We start from the raw sequence: 23,310 nt of genomic DNA, 5'->3' as shown, positions 1-23,310 counted from the left end.
TGTTTTAAGTCCTCTGGTTAAGTCCTTCCTCATTTGTAAAATGAACATGTTAAAATAAAGCAAGTGGGCTTCCCTGGTGACGCAGTGGTTGAGAGTCCGCCTGCCGATGCAGGGGACGCGGGTTCGTGCCCTGGTCCGGGAGGATCCCACATGCCGCGGAGTGGCTGGGCCCGTGAGCCATGGCCACTGAGCCTGCGCATCCGGAGCCTGTGCTCCGCAAAGGGAGAGGCCACAACAGTGAGAGGCCCGCGTACCGCAAAAAAACCAAAACAAAATAAAGCAAGTGATGCTGCTCACTCCCCCCGGGGTAGCCTTGAGTCTCTTCATGGGCAGCTCCTTTTTTTTTTTTTTTTTTTTGCGGTACGCAGGCCTCTCACTGTTGTGGCCTCTCCCGTTGCGGAGCACAGGCTCCGGACGCGCAGGCTCAGCGGCCATGGCTCACGGGCCCAGCCGCTCCGCGGCACGTGGGATCCTCCCAGACCGGGGCACGAACCCGTGTCCCCTGCATCGGCAGGCAGACTCTCAACCACTGCGCCACCAGGGAAGCCCTGGGCAGCTCCTTTTACAGTGAGGTCGCGGAAGCCAGAAACCCGTTGTGATGCAGCTTAGGGCAGGAATTAATTAGGACTCCCAGTTCCTGGGAGATGGCTTTGTCTCCTATAAGTAGGACCAAGACCCACAGCCTAACTATCGCCTGTCACGATAGTTTAACTATTCCTTAAAGTTCAAGAGATTTCCTCCAAGAGGTCTGTAACACTTCTAACCCCATCAGGTGATAAAGGCCATCCTGGGATACAAGGGAAGAAAGGAGAGCCAGGAAGCTGTGGACCACCTGGATTTCACAGAGGGGAGCCCGGGAGGAAAGGGCAGCCAGGCTTCCCTGGACCCCCAGGCCCTCCAGGCTCACCAGGGCTGAGAGGGCTCATTGGCTTTCCGGGATTTCCAGGTGACCAGGTAAGCAACTGCTGTTTTGGAAGGAAAGAAATAATAAAACCTTTCTTCCTTGGGATGCCCGTAAGTCATCTTACTTTGCCAGTGTACATCACAGCCCTTCACTGGCTTTTAGAATGTAAGGAGCTGGTCAAGGGAAGAATGGAAACTTCTAGAAGGCCATGATGTAACTGTAATTCTGGCCAGTGCTTATGCCTGGTTCCGGTGACATAAATGATCAAGTCACTTACTCCACATTCTACCCCCAGCCTTGTTTAAACAGCTCCATAGAGACTTGCCTGAGGACTGTTGGTTTACCAGCACAAAGTGTCATCTGAAAAATGACCCAAATTCTGGTTACTAAGCTTTCCTATCCAATTGCAGACATCATAGATTTTGCTGTAAATATACTTTATCTTTACAATCATAAGCAAAATACCCCTTGAGAACCCAGGAAGTACAAATGCAGTAGCCTACATCATAATTTCTGGAAAATGTATAATATACTTTGCTACCCATCTTTTGGAATAAAATAGATTTTTCAGGTTTTGGGTATAAATTATAACAGTTTATTTCGTATCAATTTGTTCATTCAAAACTTAAAGTTCAAGTGATGTGATGCAATTACTCTTTTGCAATCAAGTATTGGGATTTGGATGCCCCCTTTTGGTATCACTAATTCTGGAAGAGTTTCGTCAACTTTTAAAACCTAGATGCATGTAGTAGTATGCTTGCAATGCATTTCCAATTTTCTTTACCACTGCAAATTATAAAAACCAAGTTAGTTCTAGAAAATTATAACTGGATCATGTCAAGCATGTGTCATTTGTATTTGAAATTCAATTACAATCTTATTTCTGTTTCATTAAACTATCAGGGTGAGCCAGGTTCTCCAGGGCCCCCTGGACTTTCAGGAATCGATGGTACAAGAGGACCTAAAGGTATGGTTTGGAGATACAGCAACCATCCATCAAGCTCATAGTCCTGGGTATTTGTAGCATTGTGAGCAGGTACCTCTGGCATGAAAAGTAAAGTAGATCAAACAAACTGCAACATTCAAAGAGTTCTTTTTAGACTCTACGAGGTAGTCAAAACAAGACCTAAATCATCTATATTTGTCATTCAGATCTAAGGGTACCATATAGAAAACAGCATGCTTGCAGGCATAGCATAATTTCCTCCTTGGTGGGAGTACTCTCAGCTGTCCTAGTGACTGCAGCTCTATAAATGACAGCTCAGGTGCCAGGAGACAGATGCGCACTGGTGGTCCATGGCCCCGTGCCCCACAGGAGCCAGTATCTCTTCTAAGGACTCCATAGGTACAGCTTTTGGCGACCCAGTTACAAGAGTCACGGTACACAGAGAAGGCCAAAGCCATGACTTCCCACCAAGTGCTAATAGTTCAGCTAAGAATTCCTGGGCCACACATAATCTACAGTTGAGTTATTTTTACCATAAGCCAAGGGTCAGCAAATGTGTTTTTCTCAAAGGGCCAGATCATAAATATCTTCAGCTGTGTGGTCTCTGCTATAACAGCTGTGCATGAAAGCACACACAGCATGAAAGCAGCCGTAGACAGTATGCAAACAAAGGGCTGTAGCTGTGTTCCAATAAAACTTTCTTTGCAACAGGCTGCAGGCTGGATTTGGCCTCACAGGCCTTAGTTTAATTTGGGCCAAAGACAGTATTGCCTTGTAACACAACTTACATTCTGCCTTTATCAGGTTTCCAGAGAAATAGGAACAGGAAGTTAACCCAAGGGAAAGAATGTCCTCAGAGAAAGAGAGGTTTCGTTAACCCTTTATCCAGACAAACAAAACAAACAAATCCAGGGTATCTTAAATTGCAGCGTTTACACAAAAGCTTTAATATTTTTTACTATTTTTGTGTACCATTGGGTTAATATTTTTCTTTAAATCTACTTTAAAATGATTCACCTTTTTAACCTTAATCTCACTATCTGTGAATTCACAGGCTTGTGGTACAGTTATATTTTATTTTAATACAGATTAAAATAAATAACTTTAAAATCAGAAACAGTAATTAGTGAACCACCTAAAAATCTTCTCCCTTACTACCAGTGAAACATGCTTTACGCTTTGAGAGACACTCCATAAATAACATGATAATTGCTGTAAGAAAAAGTGAACTGTGAACATGTATGTATTCAGAAAGAATAACTTAGATCTTCTCTTTAGAAATAGTTACAAATAGGGAAGTTTTCATATTTTATTTTGACATTTTATAGCTTCAGTCAGTGTTCAGAACTCAGTCCTCTTCTACTCATCTATCCATTTATTATAGACCCTTTGCCTCTCTCAAAGAACAAACCTATTTCTTCTTGTTTCCTTCCTACTTGTATTTGGCCATGTTTGCAAGGAAACAAAATGCAATGAAGGTACTTGGAGTAAAAGCTGTCTCGTGGAGCCCACAGATAAGACAGTTCTGCAGGACCATAGTCTGAAGGAACCTAGCCCTTGGGAAATCCATGGATTTTTCTCTTGAGACTTTTCTCCGTGGTCTGTTTTTTACTTACCTGCCTACCAATTGGCTTTATCACTCTCTATTCAGTATCCTTTCTGGATGTGTTTGGATTGCACTTGATCATGCTCTATATTAGGACATCGTGAAAATGCTTTTGATTTCTGCCTCAATAGGCAAGGGCCTCAAATTCTTACGTTTTATTACAATTCCTAAAGGAAAGACTGGCTGACCTGGGATGGACCAGATTCATACCCTTCAAACAATTAACCACAATTATGAGTAGGGTCAGGTGGAAGAGAACCTACCATAGGTGTGGGTGGGACCCCTTAAAAGGGGTGTTCGTGTGTAGGTGCTTTAAAACATGCCTAATTAGCTCTCTTCTCTTGTAATCCCATCAATTTCTTGCCCTTCCCTACCATACCATTTTGAGTCCTCCATTTGTAATTGGCTCCCAGCTATAATGTAAGTCCTTGTGTCTGGAAGGATGCAGCAGCAGTGTGGAACAGCTCTGTGGGACTGTAGGGGTCACTGCCTACAATGGCCTACAACTGCCTACAATGGCCTCCAAAGTGCCATCTCTTGTGAAGTCATCAGTAAGATGACTTGTGATTTCGGTTTTTTACAAGGACACCGAGTTGAGCTTCCTTGAAGAGAGCTTGAAATGTGATTGCAGCAGCTGAAACAGTGACAGTTTCTGCTTTCTGTTTCTAAAAAACAATATAAGGATACTAAATGCCAAGTAATTTCTTAAATAGATCCCTAAATTTGAAATTATTTTAGAAAATTTAAAAATTTAAACTTATTAAGATCTATAGTTTCTTATGACCGTTTTGAACTATAAAATAGTGTGTGTGTGTGTGTGTTTAAATCACAGCTTGCATCTATGTTTCTATTTGTTCTTATGTAAGAAAAAAAAAAGCATTGTTTCAAAAATCCTCTCTTGGAATATTGAGGATAGACTATAAAGGGAAGTATCATGAAAGTTATTAAGTCACTCGTATGAACAAAATTAAACTCTCTTAAATAATGTTATGTGCATTTTATCACTTACAGGATACAAAGGGGAACCTGCAAGTCAGTTTGGCCTACCTGGTCCAAAGGGTGAGCCAGGTAGCCCTGGATATCCAGGTATAGCTACATACTTTTCTTATTAAAACAAAAAAGAGTAAGTTTGGTTTGAAAAATAGTGCAATTACTTTATCTTCCTAGCTGGCAATGGTTGTATCAGTATTATATTCTCCCTTCGCTCATTAAGATACCTATCAGAAGGATTATGTATAAGCACTGGCCTAGGAGGACACCAGGGTTATACACCAGCAACTCACCATCTTTTCTCCACCATGGCTCCCATGACCTAGGATGTTAACAACACGCTTCCCTAGGCATGCCCAGATTTTGGCAAGGTCAAAAATGATTATTGCAAGCAATTACAATTTGGACTGTTTTGCAAATCTATAACTAAAAATGATACATTAACAATAACCACTCCACTGACTGCAGCTGCAGGTTGTCATTCCAGCCCTTTCTTTCCTACTCAGAAAAGCATAGGCGAGGGACTTCCCTGGGGGTCCAGTGGTTAGGACTCTGCACTTCCCTGCAGGGTGCACGGGTTCGATCCCTGGTCAAGGAACTAAGATCCCACAAGCCTCACGGTGTGGCCAAAGAAAAAAGAAAAGCATAGGTGAATGCCCTGAGGAGTGCAGTTGCTGAGATATGATTGAATACCTCCTTTACTAAGTATCTAGTTTACTCAAAACCAAACCAAAGGAACGTAAAGCCTCATCATCAGCAACAAATCTCAGTCTTTCCAAACAGCACTTCATGTATCAGCAACAATAGATGTGTAATCCCTCAGAACAGACTGTGATGTTCCAGGGAGTTCCTGCTCTCTGGTAGAGGTTGTGGCTCGTTACAGTGGACGACCCACAGCTGACAAAACATACACGTGCTTTTACTTAGTAATTCCACGTGTAGGAATATATCTTAAGTCAATAATCAGACAAATGTACAAAGCTCTGTGCACAGGGATATCCACTGCCTGGAAAGAATTTGTTTCTTCACAGATGATTGGTTCCATAAGTGATGCCCAATGTCATTCAGCTGATAGCGGACAGGTTAGAAGCCAGGCTTGTATTTAGATGGGTCCACTGTAAATTAAAATATCTCATATTAATAGTTTTGTGTATTACCTTAAAATTCTCTTCGGCAGTGGCCATGTTTCATTCCATACAACAGAAAGAATATCTGAGAAGAACTATTATGGGAAATTTTATTTCTTTATTTTTATTTATTTACTTAAGGAATAAATCAATTTTTTTATTATTTTTAACTTCAGAAATTTTATAGATTTTTTTTTTTTTTTTTTTTTTTGTGGTACGTGGGCCTCTCACTGCTGTGGCCTCTCCCGTTGTGGAGCACAGGCTCCGGACGCGCAGGCTCAGTGGCCATGGCTCACGGGCCCAGCCGCTCCGCGGCATGTGGGATCCTTCCAGACCGGGGCACGAACCCGCGTCCCCTGCATCTGCAGGCAGACTGTCAACCACTGCGCCACCAGGGAAGCCCTATAGATTTTGAGTCGTCTTTACACTCTATAAATATCCACGATTCAGTAAATTATGGACACTGGGAAGGAACATTTAAAATAAGGAGAATGAATTAATCTTTGTTTTTATACCATAAGATTGCTAAAATGGAAGTCTAACAGGAAAACAAGCTATTGCACTGGCAAAAACTTCCTTCCCCACTCCCTTTCATACGGGTCCTTTACCTCTGGCATGGTCAAATAGATTTAGATAATATAATATTTTAACTGAAATGTACAGCTTACGTGTACATTTGGAGGGGAAAATAGCTTTGAGGTTAGCATTGTGGAGGCTCATAAAAAGTACCAGAGGGAGGTCTCAGAAAGGAAAATCACTGGTTCAAAGTCAACCTCCTTTCCCACTGAGCATATGGTCTTGGGCAAGTTGCTTATCATCTTTGAGCTATTTCCTCACCTATAAACTGGCCCTATGCATATTACAGGTTGTTCTGAGGATCAAATGAGATTCCTTGAAAGCAATTTATAAACTAAAAATTGCTACACAAATGGAAGGTGTAATTCATCATTGTCATCAGCAGTCAGCAAAACATGAAGAGATTTTTCCACACTTACTGGTATTTTTATGTAAACCTTTAAGATAGTAAGATTTTATAAGCTAAAAAGAGTCCAAAATGGAAACCTTTGATATTACCTAATATTGTAAGTTAAAAATCATAGAACTGAGTTATTTTATATGTAGGCTAACTTTTTCAAGAAAATTTGCCTTGGTGTAATTTCTCTGGTCTCCTGTGGTTGTCACCGTTTAAATGGTTCCCTTTCCCAAATGCCATAGCTTTTGCTTAAAATTTTAAAATTGCATCATATGTTATTCACCAGCACAGAGTTTACCTAAACATGCAATTTCCATTGGCTTGAAAAAAGCTGCATTGAATTTGAACAAGCCTGTCAAGAAGGCGTAGATCTGCAGCCTGTCTCAGGGGATTTTATATGATTGTATTGGGTTCAGTTCTACCTCCCTTTTCTCTATTTCAGTGAGAAAATACAGTACAGCTTAACTCACAGGTTCTGTTCTTAATATAACTGTGATTGGAGAGGCAAGGCTTTACTATTTCAGTTTCTTCATTTGGAGGTGGGAAAAGGCTGCCTTCCCTTTAGCGCAGGAATATTTTCAGGTTGAAGAAAACAATACACAGTGAAGCTCATAGATCTCAAATTTGATTGGGAACAAGTATATAGACTAACATAGGCTTGTTTCTCTTGTGTGTTATAATAAATAGTGACTGTGACCCCCGTGGGTTTGTAAATACAGAACCACATATTTTATTTGCAGATTCAACTGGTCATTTTCAGCACAGACTATTGGTTTATCCTACAAATATAAATTGTATTGATATTAACGTCATACATTATAAATAAACACATGGGGAGTCATCTTCTCTAGTAATTAAAGAAATGTAATGTAAAGGAAGTCTGAAATATCATTTCATCCTTACTAAATTAGCAAGAAAACAAATCAACAAATTAGAAAGTCCTCAGTGAGCACATGGAATGATGGTCTTGGGGCTGTGTGTGGGTGACGTGTAGGGCTGTGAGCTGGTAGAGCATTTATCCAAACCATTTGGCAACCTCTGTCAAGAACCAAATGCTGAATGGTCTGTTCTAGAAGACTCAGAACAGTTGGGCCTTTCTCTTCAGCACGTCACTGTCCTGAGAAGGGGACTGTAGTAGGTTTTTTTTAACCTAATAGATGTATCCACCAGATGTAATGTGTGGTTCTGGAATGGGACCTGGTGTGGACTCACCGGCTGTGAAGGACATTGAGGGGACGATTGAGAAAACTCAAATATGGAAGGAGGGTTATATGATATTAAGGGTCATTATTAATTTTCTTGGCTGTGATAATGTTACTTTGGCCACATAGGAAAATGTTATTTTTCAGACTTACCTCCTGAAATATTTAGGGATGAAATTCCACGATGTCTGTGATTTACTTTAAAATCCTTGAGCATTTAAAAATGCATTAAAAAGAACCAAAAATTCTACTCTTAGGAATTTTTCCTGAGGAAATAATTTAATAGGAGAAAAAATTGATTAAAGATGTATAAAGATCATTATGCATAACAGCAAGAGTTAGAAATAACATGGACGGCCAACAGTAGAGAAAATTAGATTAATTAATTTAATTAGGGTTAACTCAATAAGCTATCAGCCAGTTATTTAAAAACAATAATTAGGAAAATGATATCAAGCTTGGAAAATTACTTACGATGCAATGCTAGCTAATTAAAAAATCAGAATATAAAATTGTAGGCCTTATTTGCACATTTGTTATACATATGAAACACTGTATTAAATTGGTGGGATTATAGGTGTTTTGTTTTCCATTTTTCCTTAATGTTATCTTTTCAACAGAAAAATTGTACATGTAAAAAAGTAAGAATAGAAAAGAGAGCTGAAGTTGGAGGTTTTATAGATTCACCACCTTGAAGAGCAACCACAACTACTCAGATGTCTGGTCCTTTTTTCTTTAGGACATTTGGGAGCACCTGGAGAGCAGGGCTTGCCCGGTGTTCAAGGACCTGGAGGACCACCCGGAAGGCCAGGACCGCCTGGCTCCTCTGGACCAGCGGGGTGTCCAGGTACCTCGAAAGGAGTCTGGAGAGTTCCCGGGCACTCATCTATCTCTTGGTGTAGGGGAAGAAGCTGGCTCTGCCTTTTCCCCAACCTGTGACTTTGGACAAGTCACTTAAATGTACTATTCCTCACCTGTAAGTTGGAGATAGACCAACATCACTGAGTTGGTCTGGGAGTAAACGAAGACAGCGCCTGTCACGCACCTAGGAAGATACCAGGCACAAAGTGATGGTCTGACAGAGGAAAGCTCCTTTCCAACCTTCCCTCATGCACCTACCATTCAGGAGGCTGGTTTCCTATTCTCCTTTAGACTTAAGCCAAACAGCACACATTCAACACAACATTTTAACGGCTCCTCCTCTTGCCAATTCAGAATCAAGTGAGCATTTCAAATCATAATTGGCAACTTTAATCACTCAAGTGTGTTTTCTCCTCTTGAGATTAAGTTAGGAGGTCTAGAAAGAAAAAGTAATAAAACAGTATCCCAGTTACCCATAGATTAAGAATATAGATGACCTTCCCATTTCACGAAACTCATATCGTCTGGGTGTCTGCAAAACCTCCCTGTCGTCCTCAGGTAATCCAGGGCTGCCTGGGCTGCAGGGACATCCAGGAGAAATGGGGGATCCTGGGCCAAGAGGCCTCGTGGGGGATCCAGGGGCACCAGGTCTTCCGGGAATAAAAGGTAAGTCGAAAGGAGGCCCGACGCATCAGAAAGCTCCCCCCGGTGATGCTCCCACAAGTTCACAGTGCCTTTCTAGCACCCTAATGACATGCTCTGGGGCCTGGCTCTCTCCAAGGATGCCTGTTGGCGCCTCCTGTTCTTTCTTACTTGGGCGGCGCTTGCCTGGTCTCTGGACCCGCTCTACCAAAATGATGCTGCTGCCCCCTCATTTTTTTTTAACATCTTTATTGGAGTATAATTGCTTTACAATGGTGTGTTAGTTTCTGCTGTATAACAAAGTGAATCAGCTATACATATACGTATATCCCCATATCTCCTCCCTCTTGTGTCTCCCTCCCACCCTCCTTATCCCACCCTCTACGTGGACACAAAGCACCGAGCTGATCTCGCTGTGCTGTGCAGCTGCATTTCCCGTATTGTTTCCCATGATGTTCCGGCCTTTTTATTTATTCTTTCCCCAGATAGTCAAGCTCCTGTTATGTCCTAGATTCTAGGACACAATTAATTGTGTGATACTAGGCACACAATTTTGAAGAAAATAGACATGGTTCCTGCCTTCACAGAGCTCACAGTTTAGTAGGGGAGACAGATATTAAATGTATTTTTGTCAGTTGTGCAAAGGAAAAGGAAAAGAGTAAGATGCTATGGAGAAAGAGGAATTAATATTTATTATCTTTGTTTGATAGAGAAACATTTTTTTCCTCGTTAAGTTTTTTCTCTTTAGAAGTACAGTAGACTGGTAATAACATAGGTCTGGTGGGATAGAATAGAATAGAATAGAATAATTGTTTATTAACAAATATTCATGCCCCTCCATACAGCCCTGGTACTTATTCCTTTTCAGTCCATTTCTTTCATTTTAGATTTCTTTTTTCCCATGGGTACCTTGAGTATACCTCTAGCATGACACTTACGTTGTATCGTGTTTGGTTGTTTAAAGGTCTTTTAAAAAGCAAGAATCATTTTTTTAAATTGAAGTATAGTTGATTTACAATGTTGTGTTAGTTTCAGGTGTACAGCAAAGTGATTCAGTTATACATACATTTTATTTTTCAGATTCTTTTCCCTTATAGGTTATTTAAAAATATTGATTTTAGTTTCCTGTTCTATATAGCAGGTCCTTGTTGGTTATCCATTTTATGTAGTAGTGTTAATGTTAATTAACATTAGTGTGTATATGTTAATCCCAAACTCCTAATTTATCCCTACACCCCTTCCCCCTTTGGTAACCATAAGTTTGTTTTCTATGTCTGTGTGTCTATTTCTATTTTGAATATAAGTTCATTTGTATCGTTTTTTTTTTTTAGATTCCACATATAAGCAACAGCATATCATATTTGTCTTTCATTGTCTGGCTTGCTTCACTTAGTATGATAACCTCTAGGTCCATCCTTGTTGCTGCAAATGGCATTATTTCATTCTTTTTTATGGCTGAGTAATATTCCTCTGTGTATATGTTACCACATCTTCCTTATCCATTCATCTGTCAGTGGACATTTAGGTTGCTTCCATGTCTTGGCTATTGTAAATAGTGCTGCAATGAATGTTGGGGTGCATGTATCTTTTTCGAATTATGGTGTTCTCTGGATATATGCCCAGGAGTGGGATTACAGGATCATATGGTAGCTCTATTTTTAGTTTTAAGAACTATTTTTTGTATCCTTGGAACCAGTATATTCCTAGTAAGTCTGTTGGTTGGTTATTGTAAGTATTTATTTACTTATAGAAATAAATAAAAATTTAAATATATTAATAAATTTAAAAAAATTTATAAATTTACTTTTATAAATAAATACAATTAATTAATTAATGGAAAAATAGAGAATGAACAACTGAACAAGTAGCTATGAGGTTGAGAGTCTGTCCTCACTTCGATCAATAGTTGAAGGGTCCAGCCTTACTTGGTAGGTTTCTATAACTGAGACCCCTCTCTCTCCTTCCTCCTTTTTCCTCCCACTTACCTTCTGCTCGTTGGCCCATACATACACTAAATTTTGGTCAAATAAAAAGTACTTCCTCTCAGAAGAATTGGAAATCCCTTCTTTTGGGCTTAGTCAGTCTATTGTTTTGCAAATCCAAGTAATGTTTCTCCACGCTCTCACCTCTTCACTCATCAGGTAGATTTCAAATAACTCCAGTTGTCCAGCAAGTAGTAGTGTGGTGGTAAGTATTACCTGGTGCCTCTGTACAGAGGGAAGCCGTTTAGTTTGAAGAGTTGGTATACTTACGAATTTCTACGCAGCCAAATAAGCAGACAGGAAAAGCTCCCACCACGAGATACCTTTGTACTGTCCCCCTTCCTCTTCACTGGCATTTTTAGTAATGTGAAGTATAGTGATTGGTGATAAATTTAGCGTTCCAAGCAAAATAATTTTGTATTTTTAAGAGTTTCACTGGTTCTTGTGGCTGTTTCCTGTCTCTGGCAATCCCTATAGCCCTGGCGGGATATTCTTTGATGCTCTTTTGAGTGTCTGGAGGACAAAATTGATAAAGAACCAAAAGAAAACGTTTTCCATTACTTCTGCTGCATCTCCACTTCTTCCTACCCTCCTAGTTTAGTGAAATGGCAAGGATTTTCAAGTGTCCGGGTGCCATTTTATGCACTCAGTTTGACTAAAATGACAAGGTTCATGTTGCTATGGTTGATTCTTCCTTCCCTTGAACTAGTTCACATTTATCACATAACTTCAGTATATGTTATTAAAAAACTAATAGCTAATGAATTTGACCGAACAACAAAATTACCTCCAATTACATCATAATTCGATGCTATGAAATAATAAGTTTGTTAAGAAGAGAAGGTGAGAAAATGAATATATCAACCCACATATTCATACCAGTGCACAGACGGTAGCTGCAGTGATGCTTCCTGACCATGCAGGGACACTGTTTCCCTGCAAACAGCCCAGTGAACAGCACAGTCTTTAAAAAAAAACCCACAAAACAGTGAAATACATTCCTAGGAATGAAAACGTCTCCAATATAAATCCATTGTTGCAGTTTATCATGCTGATAGAAAAATGAACCACACTCGGGCAGAAACGCTTTGAACTGAGAAGCTAAATATTTGAAGTATGTTCTAAATAAGTCAAGGGGACTGATTATCTTGTTTGAACAAACCAGCTGCTGAACTCGAAGTTGTTTGCTCCACTGGAACGAGCCATATGGACTCTTGAGTCTTGCTTGTGTTCAATCAGATTTAAACTTTAACTTCAACATATGTAAAAATGGCTTGATGCTTAGACTTAAATTTTCCAGTACCTATGCCTCTAAAAGGAAGATGCTCGATTTCCTAGTTAGGCATTCATATAAGAATGTAATAATGGAGGGCTTCCCTGGTGGCGCAGTGGTTAAGAATCTACCTGCCAATGCAGGGGACACGGGTTCGAGCCCTGGTCCGGGAAGATCCCACATGCCACGGAGCAACTAAGCCCGTGTGCCACAACTACTGAGCCTGTGCTCTAGAGCCCGCGAGCCACAACTACTGAGCCTACGTGCCACAATTACTGAAGCCCGCACGCCTAGAGCCCATGCTCCGCAGCAATAGAAGCTACCTCAGTGAGAAGCCTGCGCACCACAACGAAGAGTAGCCCCCGCTCACCACAACTAGAGAAAGCCTGTGCACAGGAACAAAGACCCAACGCAGCCAAAAATAAATAAATAAATTTATTTTAAAAAAAAGAATGTAATAATGGAAACCTAGAATGATAAGCTTTAGCATGAGAATGTGTAAAGAATGTGGACTGGGTTATTTTGGTGGGTGACAGGTAAACTATTTCATAAGAAAAAAAGCACCTAGAAATGTCTTTTGTCAGCATAGAAATGCGGGGCACCTTACAGCTATGAAAACCACAGAAATATCCTCCTTCCTTTTATGCAGCTAGTGTCCTCCCTCTCCCGCCTCCACAGCACTTACCACTCTTGAGGTAATTGCCTGTTCGTTCTGTCAAGTCAGGGATTGTTTCTCTCTTGCTCTCATTGTCTGGTCAGCTCCTGTCACTAAGTGCATTTGGGGACTGAAACTTCGCTGTTAGGGCACCATGTCTTAGGCTCTTGTGTGTCCCCTTGGTAGGCACTCGTGTATTTTCTGAGTCAAAAAAGAATTCAATCTTATTTCAGAATCTGTTTTGATACGTTTTCCACTTCGTTCAACCTTTACCTGTAGTCACAAAGAAAGGTCTCTCCCTTCGGCTTTCAAGTTAGGGTGACCAGCTGTCCCGTTTTGCCTGGGACGGAGGGGGTGCTCAGGACACAGAACTTCCAGTGCTAGAACTATAAGAAAGTCGCTGGCAGTCAGGGACGAGTTGGTCACACTAGTAAAAGTGTACACCTGTTAAAGGCCCCTGGGGATAGAGTAGCATTTTCAGGCTTTAGAACAAAAGAAAACCTCAGAGAGGGAATCCAGTCACGAAGAGTCACCTGGCTCACATACATAGAAGCTGGTATTATGATTATGGCTGGGGTGGGAGAGTAGATTCTCTGACTAGAGGGGGGGCACCCTGGCCTGTGAGTGCAGCAAGATGCGGCCTTAAATGATGGTTGTTAAGCCCGAGGATGACCAGAGAGGTGAACAGAAAATGCTCATTGCCAAGGAATGTGCTTTGTGAGACTAATTGCCTCTCCTCTGCCTGGTATATATTTTATGCATGAACAACTTTTTGATTTAGAGATGGGATGAATAAAAAAGCTTTCAGTAAAAAGGAAAAATTGCCCTGAAAACCCTACCCAGATGTAGCTGCATTCAATTTAGAAAGGTAACATTGCGTCAGATAAGGGTCAGCCAGTTCAACGATGGCGAGAGGCTGAGGCTGTGACAGTGCAGGACCTGGATGTGTTGATGTGACAACGGAGAGTTGGCAGGAGCTGAGACGTCCCACCCCCAGCCAAGTCCCCAAGCCATCAATCTTGGTGGCTTAAGCTGGAGATCAAAACACAGTGAAATAGCAGAGGAGTCTCAGAAAATGTCTTATCATTTCAGATGGATGGCAATAAGTATCCAGATTTGGCAGTTGAAGGTCTGTGTGTTCTTTTGGTGCAAACTTGAAACATTTGCTCATAAATAGGAAAGAGAATTGGAGAATAAGCTCAGCCAGAACTGATAAAAGTGGTTAGGAAATAAGAGCTTTAGGGAAAAAAAGGGTGCGTTCCCCCACCCTGCTTTTTTTTTTTTTTTTTGGTGCAAGACAATATGGCTTATTCCCACCAATCTAACGTTTAGATTTAAAAAATAGAATAACTCTGTTTCTAGTACTGATAAAAAATAAAATGGAACCAACTAACTGTTCCATCGTCCAGTAAGAAGTCTACAGAAGACTTGCTTTAATGAAGAGATAATAATTAGCACTTGAATTCTTTATATGCAAATGGATAGCACTAACTTCCTCAAATCTTACTCATCCGATAAATCTATCAATGAAAGATATGACATGCAAATAGAGATTGGAATCCACCCTTCTTTATAGCTTTCTCTCCACCTGTTCAATCCCTCACCCTCCCTGTTCCACACTTGGTCATTCACTCATTCATTCGACAAACATTTATTGAGCACCTACTGTGTGTCAGGAGATATGCTAAGTGGCGGGATAGAACAACTAATAAGACCTGATCTCACACTCAGTTAATTCATCCAAAGTAAACCAGCCACTGCAGACAGGATTGTTGTACAGAGTAGGATGGGCCTGGCAGAAGGGCATTGAGGGAGCTCTACACAGGTGTCATGGGGGTAGATGAGGGGTACTTCTCTGTGTTCGCCATAAGCTGAGGGTGTGATTATCACAAATTCGAGGGCTGGGACCCTTAACTGAATGAATGGCTGGCTGTGTTCTGAGGGGCTTTTAGCCTCAGATGAGAAAGAAAAGTTTCTGGTTGGAAGATCCATTAATGAAATAGGAAGGTTACCAGGCTTGGCCAGGGGCTGAGGAGAAGATTCTTTCTCCCCCATCAATCAGTGGGACGTGGGTGCAGCACTTGGCAGAAGCGCAGCAGCTGGGAGATGTTCTATGTCTGTTAGTTATCTGCCTCTTCCCCCCACCCTTCCCTTTACTTGCTTCCTACAAATCTATATATTTATATATGGCAAATATATATAACGTATTATGTATATGCTATATGTATTATCATATAAATATAGATACAAATACCTATATATTTATCAATCTATAGATTTATCGGTGTTCGGCTTTCAGTGACAACTTATGTAAAGTCAGATTAGTAGATGGCTCCTTAGAGAACTCTATTGACACCTGACAGAAGGTTCTGGAAGAAGATGCAGGCATCAGCGAGATCCTGTCTAATTACAGAGAATGGAGTTTGCATGATCATCGTGAAATACACTTACTAGTTGCGAAGAGGCATCAGAGTGGTTCTCTTTGGAAGAAGGGGTGGCAGAGGAACAGCTGTAGCCACACCTGACCTGCAGGCCTGTTCTTTCTGAGTCACACAGGGCTCAAAAAATCAGTAGGGTGTGTATTCCCCAGGGTGCCACCGTCCCCACCTGTCCTTAACTGTCTTACTACCTTTATCCAGATAGATTCTGAAGAAACTAGGATCTGCAGACCGTGGAGTGTGGGAAGATCCTGGGCCTGGGAGGAAGGAGGAAGGAAGAGGGCGTTTGCTCCCAGCCAATCCCTTTCCTTGTCTAGGATTTTTTTTTTTTTTTTTTTTTTTTTTTTGTGGTACGCGGGCCTCTCCTTGTTGTGGCCTCTCCCGTTGCGGAGCACAGGCTCCGGACGCGCAGGCTCAGTGGCCATGGCTCACGGGCCCAGCCGCTCCGCGGCATGTGGGATCTTCCCGGACCGGGGCACGAACCCATGTCCCCTGCATCGGCAGGCGGACTCTCAACCACTGCGCCACCAGGGAAGCCCTAGGATCATTTTATTGTTGTAAAATTGGAGGTCATTTCCTATACCAAGATTCAGTAATTCTAGAGTCTATCTGATTAGAAAGAGAGAGAAAGAAAGAGAGAGCGAGAGGTTCATGATACGGTCATAAACCAACAGCACTGTGTTAAAACCAAAGCAAGTTATGTGATAGGATATATGCCCGGCTGAGGGATGGCGTGGGAGTTTGGAGTTTGGGGTGAGCAGATGTAAGCTATTATATAGAGAATGGATAAACCACAAGGTCCTACTGTATAGCACAGGGAACTCTACTCAACATCCTCTGATAAACCAGAATGGAAAAGAATATAAAAAAGAACATATATATATAAAAAGTAGATATGTGTTAAGCCGTCTTAACAGAAAACATCCATCAAATGAACGTATTTAGTGATGACCACTGGCATGGATTCTGCTTTGATAGTGATGTTCGGAAGGTGAGGTCTCCTGGTTCCTGCCTGGAGAATCTGTGGGTCCCCGTCAGCTAACCCTCCCCTGGACTGTGCCTGCAAAGTACAGCCAGAGGATGTACCTTGTGTACTTTGTGTCACAGACCTGTGATGTGTTTCAGGTCCCTCCGGGTCGCCCGGCCTGAACGGCTTGCACGGTTTAAAGGGTCAGAAGGGCAGCAAAGGCGCTTCAGGTAAGAGAAAACCCTTTGCAAGAGGCTGAACAGCAGGCAGGGGACCACGAGAGTCCGCTGGTATTTCCTCCCTTCACAAAATTCGGATGCGAAACTAGGACAGTGGTTTAGCTCAGATTCACAATGTTGGAACTGTTTTTAGTGCTGGTGATGACATATAAGAAAGACACTTGAGAAAACCCAATTTAAGCAGGAATGGTTGGTTAACAGTGCCTTTTGTTGATACTGCTTGTGACTGTCTATTAAAAATACTCTGAATAATCGCTTAGGTGGAGCTAGCTTCCAAAATGTTACGAACAACCAATAAATAGTCGGGATTGGGGGGTATTGTTTTGTTTTATGTATAGTCGTGCCAAGTACAACCACGTGGGTCTAATTAGTACTTCTAGCATCCTTCAATAGCCTGCTGCTAAAACAAATTACCTGAACAAATTGCTGTTATTTTTGATACCACAAATAGGCTCATCATCAAGATCTTAGCTTGTTCCATTATTTGGATAGAATGCACATCGGTTGCATTAGTTTCTCAGGAAAAGAGCTCGCAATCAGACAAGGGAGCTGGAATCAGACATGCAGATTTGGGGGGCTGTTGGAAAAGGATCGGATTGCCGTGCTGCGTGGTTTGAATCTGTTGTTGAGGAGGGACAAAACCTTGATACGGTTTGGAAGGTCAAGAAGTAATTTACCTCACTTAGGATTCAGTTAGCAGCTCTTCCAAATAGTCTGGTAAAACGTGTGGCCTCTCCAAGAAACCAGTGAAGTTCTGCCTTGTCAGCGTGAAACTGCACATTCCTTCTATTTATTTGCCGGTTTCCACCTTAAATTTCAAGCCAGTTTATTGACAGTCACTTATCGTCGGATCTCATTCGTTTCACTCTTTCCACTGTAGAGGTTGAAGGGTCAGTATTGTCAGTAAGCTGTTGTGTTTTGAAATCTGGGAAATAACCATAAAATAAATCAAAGCTATGCTGGACAAGTGTGACGGGTCATAAGACAGGAGACGCGACCCAGGAAGGGTGTGCGGCCATCTGGGTCACCGTTACAGCCAGTGTTGAGCCTCAGCAGGGCCGGCAGCATCCCTGTCACATGGCTATTTAGAAGCAGTTCCTTTCCAGGCCCCACAGCAGGGACACACCAGGAGAAGACGCAGTGCTAATGCTGTTTTCCTCGTTAAGGTTCCCATAAAATGGGCCCACCTGGTCCAGTGGGAATGCCCGGGCCAAAAGGCGAGACAGGAGACCCCGGGAGCCCAGGAATTTCTCCTCCAGGACTTTTCGGAGACAAAGGTCCTCCAGGTCCCCCAGGTAAGAAGCAGCATGCTTTTCCCTTCTCTCAGTAACTAAATCCAAGCCTTCCAAATGTAATGAGACTAACAACTGAACATGTCCCTTCTCAGGGAGACCTGGACCGCCTGGTCCTGCAGGTGCCCCAGGAAGAGCTCTTAAGGGTGACATTCCGGACCCGGGTCTGCCTGGAGATCAGGGACCTCCTGGCCCCAGTGGTCCAAGAGGTATGAGAAGAATCATGGCAAAGGATGGTGATGCCCCTTTCCTTAGATGCTGCCAGCTCTGTAGGGATGGAGGAGCAGAGAGTGGCCGAGTAGAAACACCTTAGCAGCCCCATCGATTTGGCAGATGGAAACGGGGGGAGTGTGGGCAGTGGCGGGCTCCCAGGACGGGTGCTTAGGCCCCTCACACTTCTGTTTCAACTCCATCGGACCACCTCTGACTCAGAGCAAGCCTTTCCCGTTGTCGGCTCGATGCTGAGCGTGAGGGTGCAGGAGTGACAAGCAGGAGGCCATCACGTGGGTCTCAGCGTCCGCACAGAGAGCACTGCTTCTGGCCCAGGGTGACAGGACCCAGGCCTGACTCACACACAGGAACAGTCTCCTCATGTGCTGCTAACATTACGTGTTGTTCCTCGCGTCACTTCACTGGGACAGACTCTAGCCAGTCAATATTTAACAAAGTAAGACTGGACCAGAGATGGTCAGGGGGTTGGAAAAAGACTGTCGCTCAGTGCAATTTTTTGCCAGCTGGCAGGCGATCACATTCCTACTAGCTCACAGAACTCTTCCAGAGAGACAGAAACCTTAAAATCTTCAGCATTTTAGTAAGGGTAGGATAAAATATATAGTTCTCTTTTACACTGAGAAAAATAAAAATGCTCAAAAATGTGCTGAGAAGTTTAGAAGCTAAGTAGGAATTGAATTGGGGCTCAATTCCCATGTGTAGACTCTGGTTTTCAAATAGGATTTTAAATTTAATTGAGCGGATATTCCTTTTTCATCAGCCAGATTTTCTTAAAAGCCTATTATCTCTCTCTCTGTCCACCCATCCATCTACCCATACATTCATCTACCCATCTATCCATTTACCCATCCATCCATCGCGTGAAAGCAGCAGGATGGCAATGCAAGACAAAATCATAAACTGATACTGCCAAAAGGAGTGGCTCTGAAAGGAAGGAAGGCTTTGCTTAGCTCATTTTAACAGTTACTAACAGGCTATTCACACCATTTCTCAACTTGGGCTCCAGTATTAGACAGACTGTTTCACCTCTGATACTACTGACTTAGTTATTCTAATTCCTTGCATCCCTTGCTTGTAAGCCATTAAATTCCTTTCCTTAAGAGCCAGCGAGCATGCACATTTGACTGAAAGAATCTTTTTGCCTACTCTCTGTGGTCAGGAATACCCGGGCCTCCAGGGCCCCCTGGGAGGGTTGAACTTCTGAAAGGTGAACCAGGTGACTGTGGTCTGCCGGGGCCTCCAGGTCCCCCAGGCCCACCAGGCCCTCCAGGACGCAAAGGCTTCCCAGGATGTGATGGAAAAGATGGCCAGAAAGGTATGAATGCAAGTAGTTCTTTAAGTAGTACTGGATGACTTTCATTATTTAGCCCTTAAGGGTCTGGGGTATGCACCACTATGAGGTATTTCTCATTTCCTGTGGAAATAGTGACTACATTTCCAAAATGTCCTGACTTTCCCAGAGTCCTAAAATTTGGGTAATAGTTGGACAAGTAAGAAGAAGAAACACAAGTTCATCTTTAGCCCCTAATAACATACTTGATAATCTTCTAGACAAGAACTAAACAATAGAAATTGAATGCAAGCTACGTATGTAATTAAAAGATATAGTAACCACATTTTCAAAGTAAAAAACAAAAGAAATTTTCATACTTTATTTTATTTAACATAATATATTCAAATATTATTTTAACATAAAATCGATATGCGTTATCAAAGGGATAATTAGGTCTGGCTGTACAAACCTGGTTCTTGTCCCAAATAAGACACTCCTTTCTGCTGCTGAAATCTGGTGTGTATTTTACACTGACGGCACAACACAGCTTGGACTTGCCAGTTTCAAGTGTTCAGTAGCCGCATGTGGTTAGTGGCTTCTGTGCTGGACAGTTCAGTTTTAGACTGCTGACTTTGTCTTTTTATAATCACAAAAGAGTCTCCATTACTGAATTCCCCCAGTATTTAAGGCTAAAATATTTATTTTAACTAATTTTTACCTAACTGCTAATGTTTGGGGACCTTAGTTTTTGGTTACGAGAATTTTAGAGAATTATGAGGTTCATAGGACATTTTGTTGAGAAGAGACCAATAAAGCGTATCCATGTTACCTCCCTTATGTCATAAATAAGGAAGCTTGATACCAGAGAAGCAAATGTTGGGCTTCCCTGGTGGCGCGGTGGTTGAGAGTCCGCCTGCCGATGCAGGGGACACGGGTTCGTGCCCCGGTCCGGGAAGATCCCACATGCCGCGGAGCGGCTGGACCCGTGAGCCATGGCCGCTGAGCCTGCGCGTCCGGAGCCTGTGCTCCGCAGCGGGAGAGGCCACAACAGTGGGAGGCCCGCGTACCGCAAAAAAAAAAAAAGCAAGTGGACTTGGGTTGGGATTCCAGGGAGGGCTTCCCTGGCGTGATCTGCACGCTACAGAATGAGGAGCACTTGCTGGACGGGGGGAAAGGAACAGTATGTGCGAGGCACTGAGTGGCTGGTGTGGCTGAAACTGAGAGAGTGAGGAAGAGGGGGTGGGAACTCAGGGTCGGTGGTCTCCAGACAGTGGAGCATCTTTCCTTATTTTTCCTTTCCATCGCGGTCCTTCGACTGTCTCCAGAGAAAGTTCAAGATGACTGGGCTCTTCATTCTAATTTAGTTTTGTCTCGGTCATGGAACAATATTCCTTAGTCCGGTTGATGGATAGTTATGTTTCCTTCAGACAGAGGCAGCTCTTCTCCACCTCGCAGAAGGAACTTGGGGTCTATTCTGCACTCTAAGGCTGGCTTTGCCCTGCATTTTGCTGGAGTGAACCTCTGAATTCAGCCCATTGAGCTGTCATTATCTTTATATTGCTTCCTTCTAGTGCCCTCCTTTTCATGTGTTTGTTTTAGGACCAATGGGATTCCCGGGGCTGCAGGGGCCACCTGGAACTCCTGGGCCACCTGGAGAGAAGGGTTTACCTGGACCTCCAGGCAGACAGGGGCCCTTGGGTCCTCCGGGTAAGCTTCTAATGCCTAGTCATCTCCACCCAGCAACCTCCATACAGTGTTTTGTTGAAATATTTACGATGAGGGTCATCTTTCCGAAGGTAATTATCCTGAAATTACCAGCAAGTTCTAATAAGTTAAGCTTTTTCTGATAAAGATTATGTTTATCTCAGGCTGCACTACAAAGTCTCAGGTTTGTTAAACTTATTTATTATCAAAGCAAGTAAGTTTGAAAGTTAGGAGTTGATTTTACATGTACTATTTCTAAGGTAAATATCTATAAATCTGTGTTCCCGCACACAGGAGGCAAAGACTGATTTGATTATTGTATGTGAAGACTGTATAGTCAATTCCTGCCCCCAAATTCCCTCCTATCGATTCTCCTAGATGTTTTATTAAACTTTTCCTGTAAAGTACATTAGTTGCTATAAAGATGAAAGGCTATTCGATTTAAGCTCTGTAGACAACAGGTTTTCATCAGAGAGTCAAAATAAGCAACGAAAGGGTTGGAAGGGCAAACAGACGTGTATTTGAGATTGGCAGAAGTAATACCTTTGAAGATCCTAAATCAATACGATGACAGTATGGTGTCAGTTCAGAATATCTTGCAGTCTCGTAAATGAGCACTCTAGTCCAAAGAATGAGTACACTGCCCTGCTTTATGATGGATCACAGAACAGCATGATAAAGAACTTATACTGTGATTCACCTCTTACTTCCTTTCTGTGCATAATCTACAAAACTTGGCAAATTAATATGGAATTTTCAGAAGCCTTCGAATGGACGGAATTTCTACATACATTAAATGGGGGCATATTTGCCGTAAGAATTCAACTCGAATTTTATATTGTGCAAGGGAGTTTCACTTCAGGACTTTCTAGATATGAAAACTCCATTAATCATAGATGTTCTTGTCAGTAACATTGATGTGGACTTTTTATGTAAATAAGATGCTGTCATTCTACTTGTCATTTCACTTTTGTCCTAATTCACACTTTTATAATCTCTTTCTGCCGTATGAAAATCGTTGTGTGGCCTCATTGTGGCTTTGGATCTCTCCAGGTTCCAGAGGTAAGCATTGCTATAAGATGAATCATTTCCTCTAAATCTCATTTGCAGTCATTTCCGTACTTGCCTTTTTCACTGTATGTGTGAGTGCAACTTCGTTGCATTTGTTTAGATGGGGTGCTGTAATTATATTAGGTTTTAATGCCTTTGCTTCCTCGTTACAGATATGGTAGCCCCATATTAGAGTGCCCCAATGCTGAGCCTCATTACAGGTTGTCAAGGCGGCGTAGAGACTCAGCTTATAGAATTTCAATTCAGGCACAGAGTATGAGTGCTTTCTCTGTGAAAGGCTACAGTACATACCAACGCAGGTTTCCTTTCTAAATTCTACAATATAAATACAGAGAACGTCCCTAAAATAAGTAGCATCAACAACATGAAAAGCTGGGTCCTTACTACCCAGTAAGGGGCTGTGACGAGCCTTTCCCATCACACCCAAAGTCCACTGTCAAGGAGCAAGTTTCTTTGTGTGTTAAAATGAAAATGCCATTATTCTTTTCAACTAAGTGTTCACTCAATCCTCCACAATGCGAAAGCAACATATGATTTTGTGTCTGGCATTTTTAAAGAGAATAAAAAGAGTTTCTCAAAAGAAGAAAAGAAAAATCGTGAAAGTGTGCATTTCTTCTTTCCAGGCGTCTGTTATTAACCCTAAGGAACGTTGCCCTGAATACAGACACCATTTATTATTTTTAGGGCCCTTACAAGAGATACCTCGGCCCCTTTCTTTCAGCTTCTGGCTTGTCAGAAAGTAAAGAAATGCAAAATCAGAAGTTTAAGAAATCGTGCTATTTTAAATGTTTATATTTTTAAATTACTATTGTATATTTAATGAGTTTCACTTCAGTCCTTTTAGTGTCTCTCTGACTGTATATATAAACTCACTGGAATATAACATCAACATCCTAAATGTGACGTACCAGCCAAATGCCCGCCCATCCTCCAC

General features: G+C 42.1%; 1 protein-coding gene across 7 annotated transcripts in view; it reads left to right on the top strand.

Moving 5' to 3' along the window:
• Positions 1–23,310, top strand: part of COL4A4 (collagen type IV alpha 4 chain) — a 138,670-nt gene that overhangs the window by 98,686 nt on the left and 16,674 nt on the right. For 5 of the 7 annotated variants that reach the window (XM_079925434.1, XM_079925437.1, XM_079925436.1 and 2 more), the window contains exons 33-42: positions 773–954; positions 1,808–1,871; positions 4,468–4,542; positions 8,488–8,595; positions 9,168–9,275; positions 16,725–16,796; positions 17,972–18,100; positions 18,193–18,306; positions 19,488–19,643; positions 21,201–22,362. In XM_079925434.1, the coding sequence (XP_079781560.1) occupies positions 773–954; positions 1,808–1,871; positions 4,468–4,542; positions 8,488–8,595; positions 9,168–9,275; positions 16,725–16,796; positions 17,972–18,100; positions 18,193–18,306; positions 19,488–19,643; positions 21,201–21,448 (1,256 nt within the window). In that variant the 3' untranslated portion in view covers positions 21,449–22,362. Of the gene's footprint in view, positions 1–772; positions 955–1,807; positions 1,872–4,467; positions 4,543–8,487; positions 8,596–9,167; positions 9,276–16,724; positions 16,797–17,971; positions 18,101–18,192; positions 18,307–19,487; positions 19,644–21,200; positions 22,363–23,310 lie in introns of those variants that run through there. The other 2 variants (XM_079925439.1, XM_079925438.1) reach the window with 2 other exon arrangements.

The sequence above is a fragment of the Stenella coeruleoalba genome (genome assembly GCF_951394435.1).
Source record: "Stenella coeruleoalba genome assembly, chromosome: 6".
In the NCBI taxonomy this organism is placed as follows: Eukaryota; Metazoa; Chordata; class Mammalia; order Artiodactyla; family Delphinidae; genus Stenella; species Stenella coeruleoalba.
This window is presented reverse-complemented; position numbering and strand designations above follow the sequence as displayed.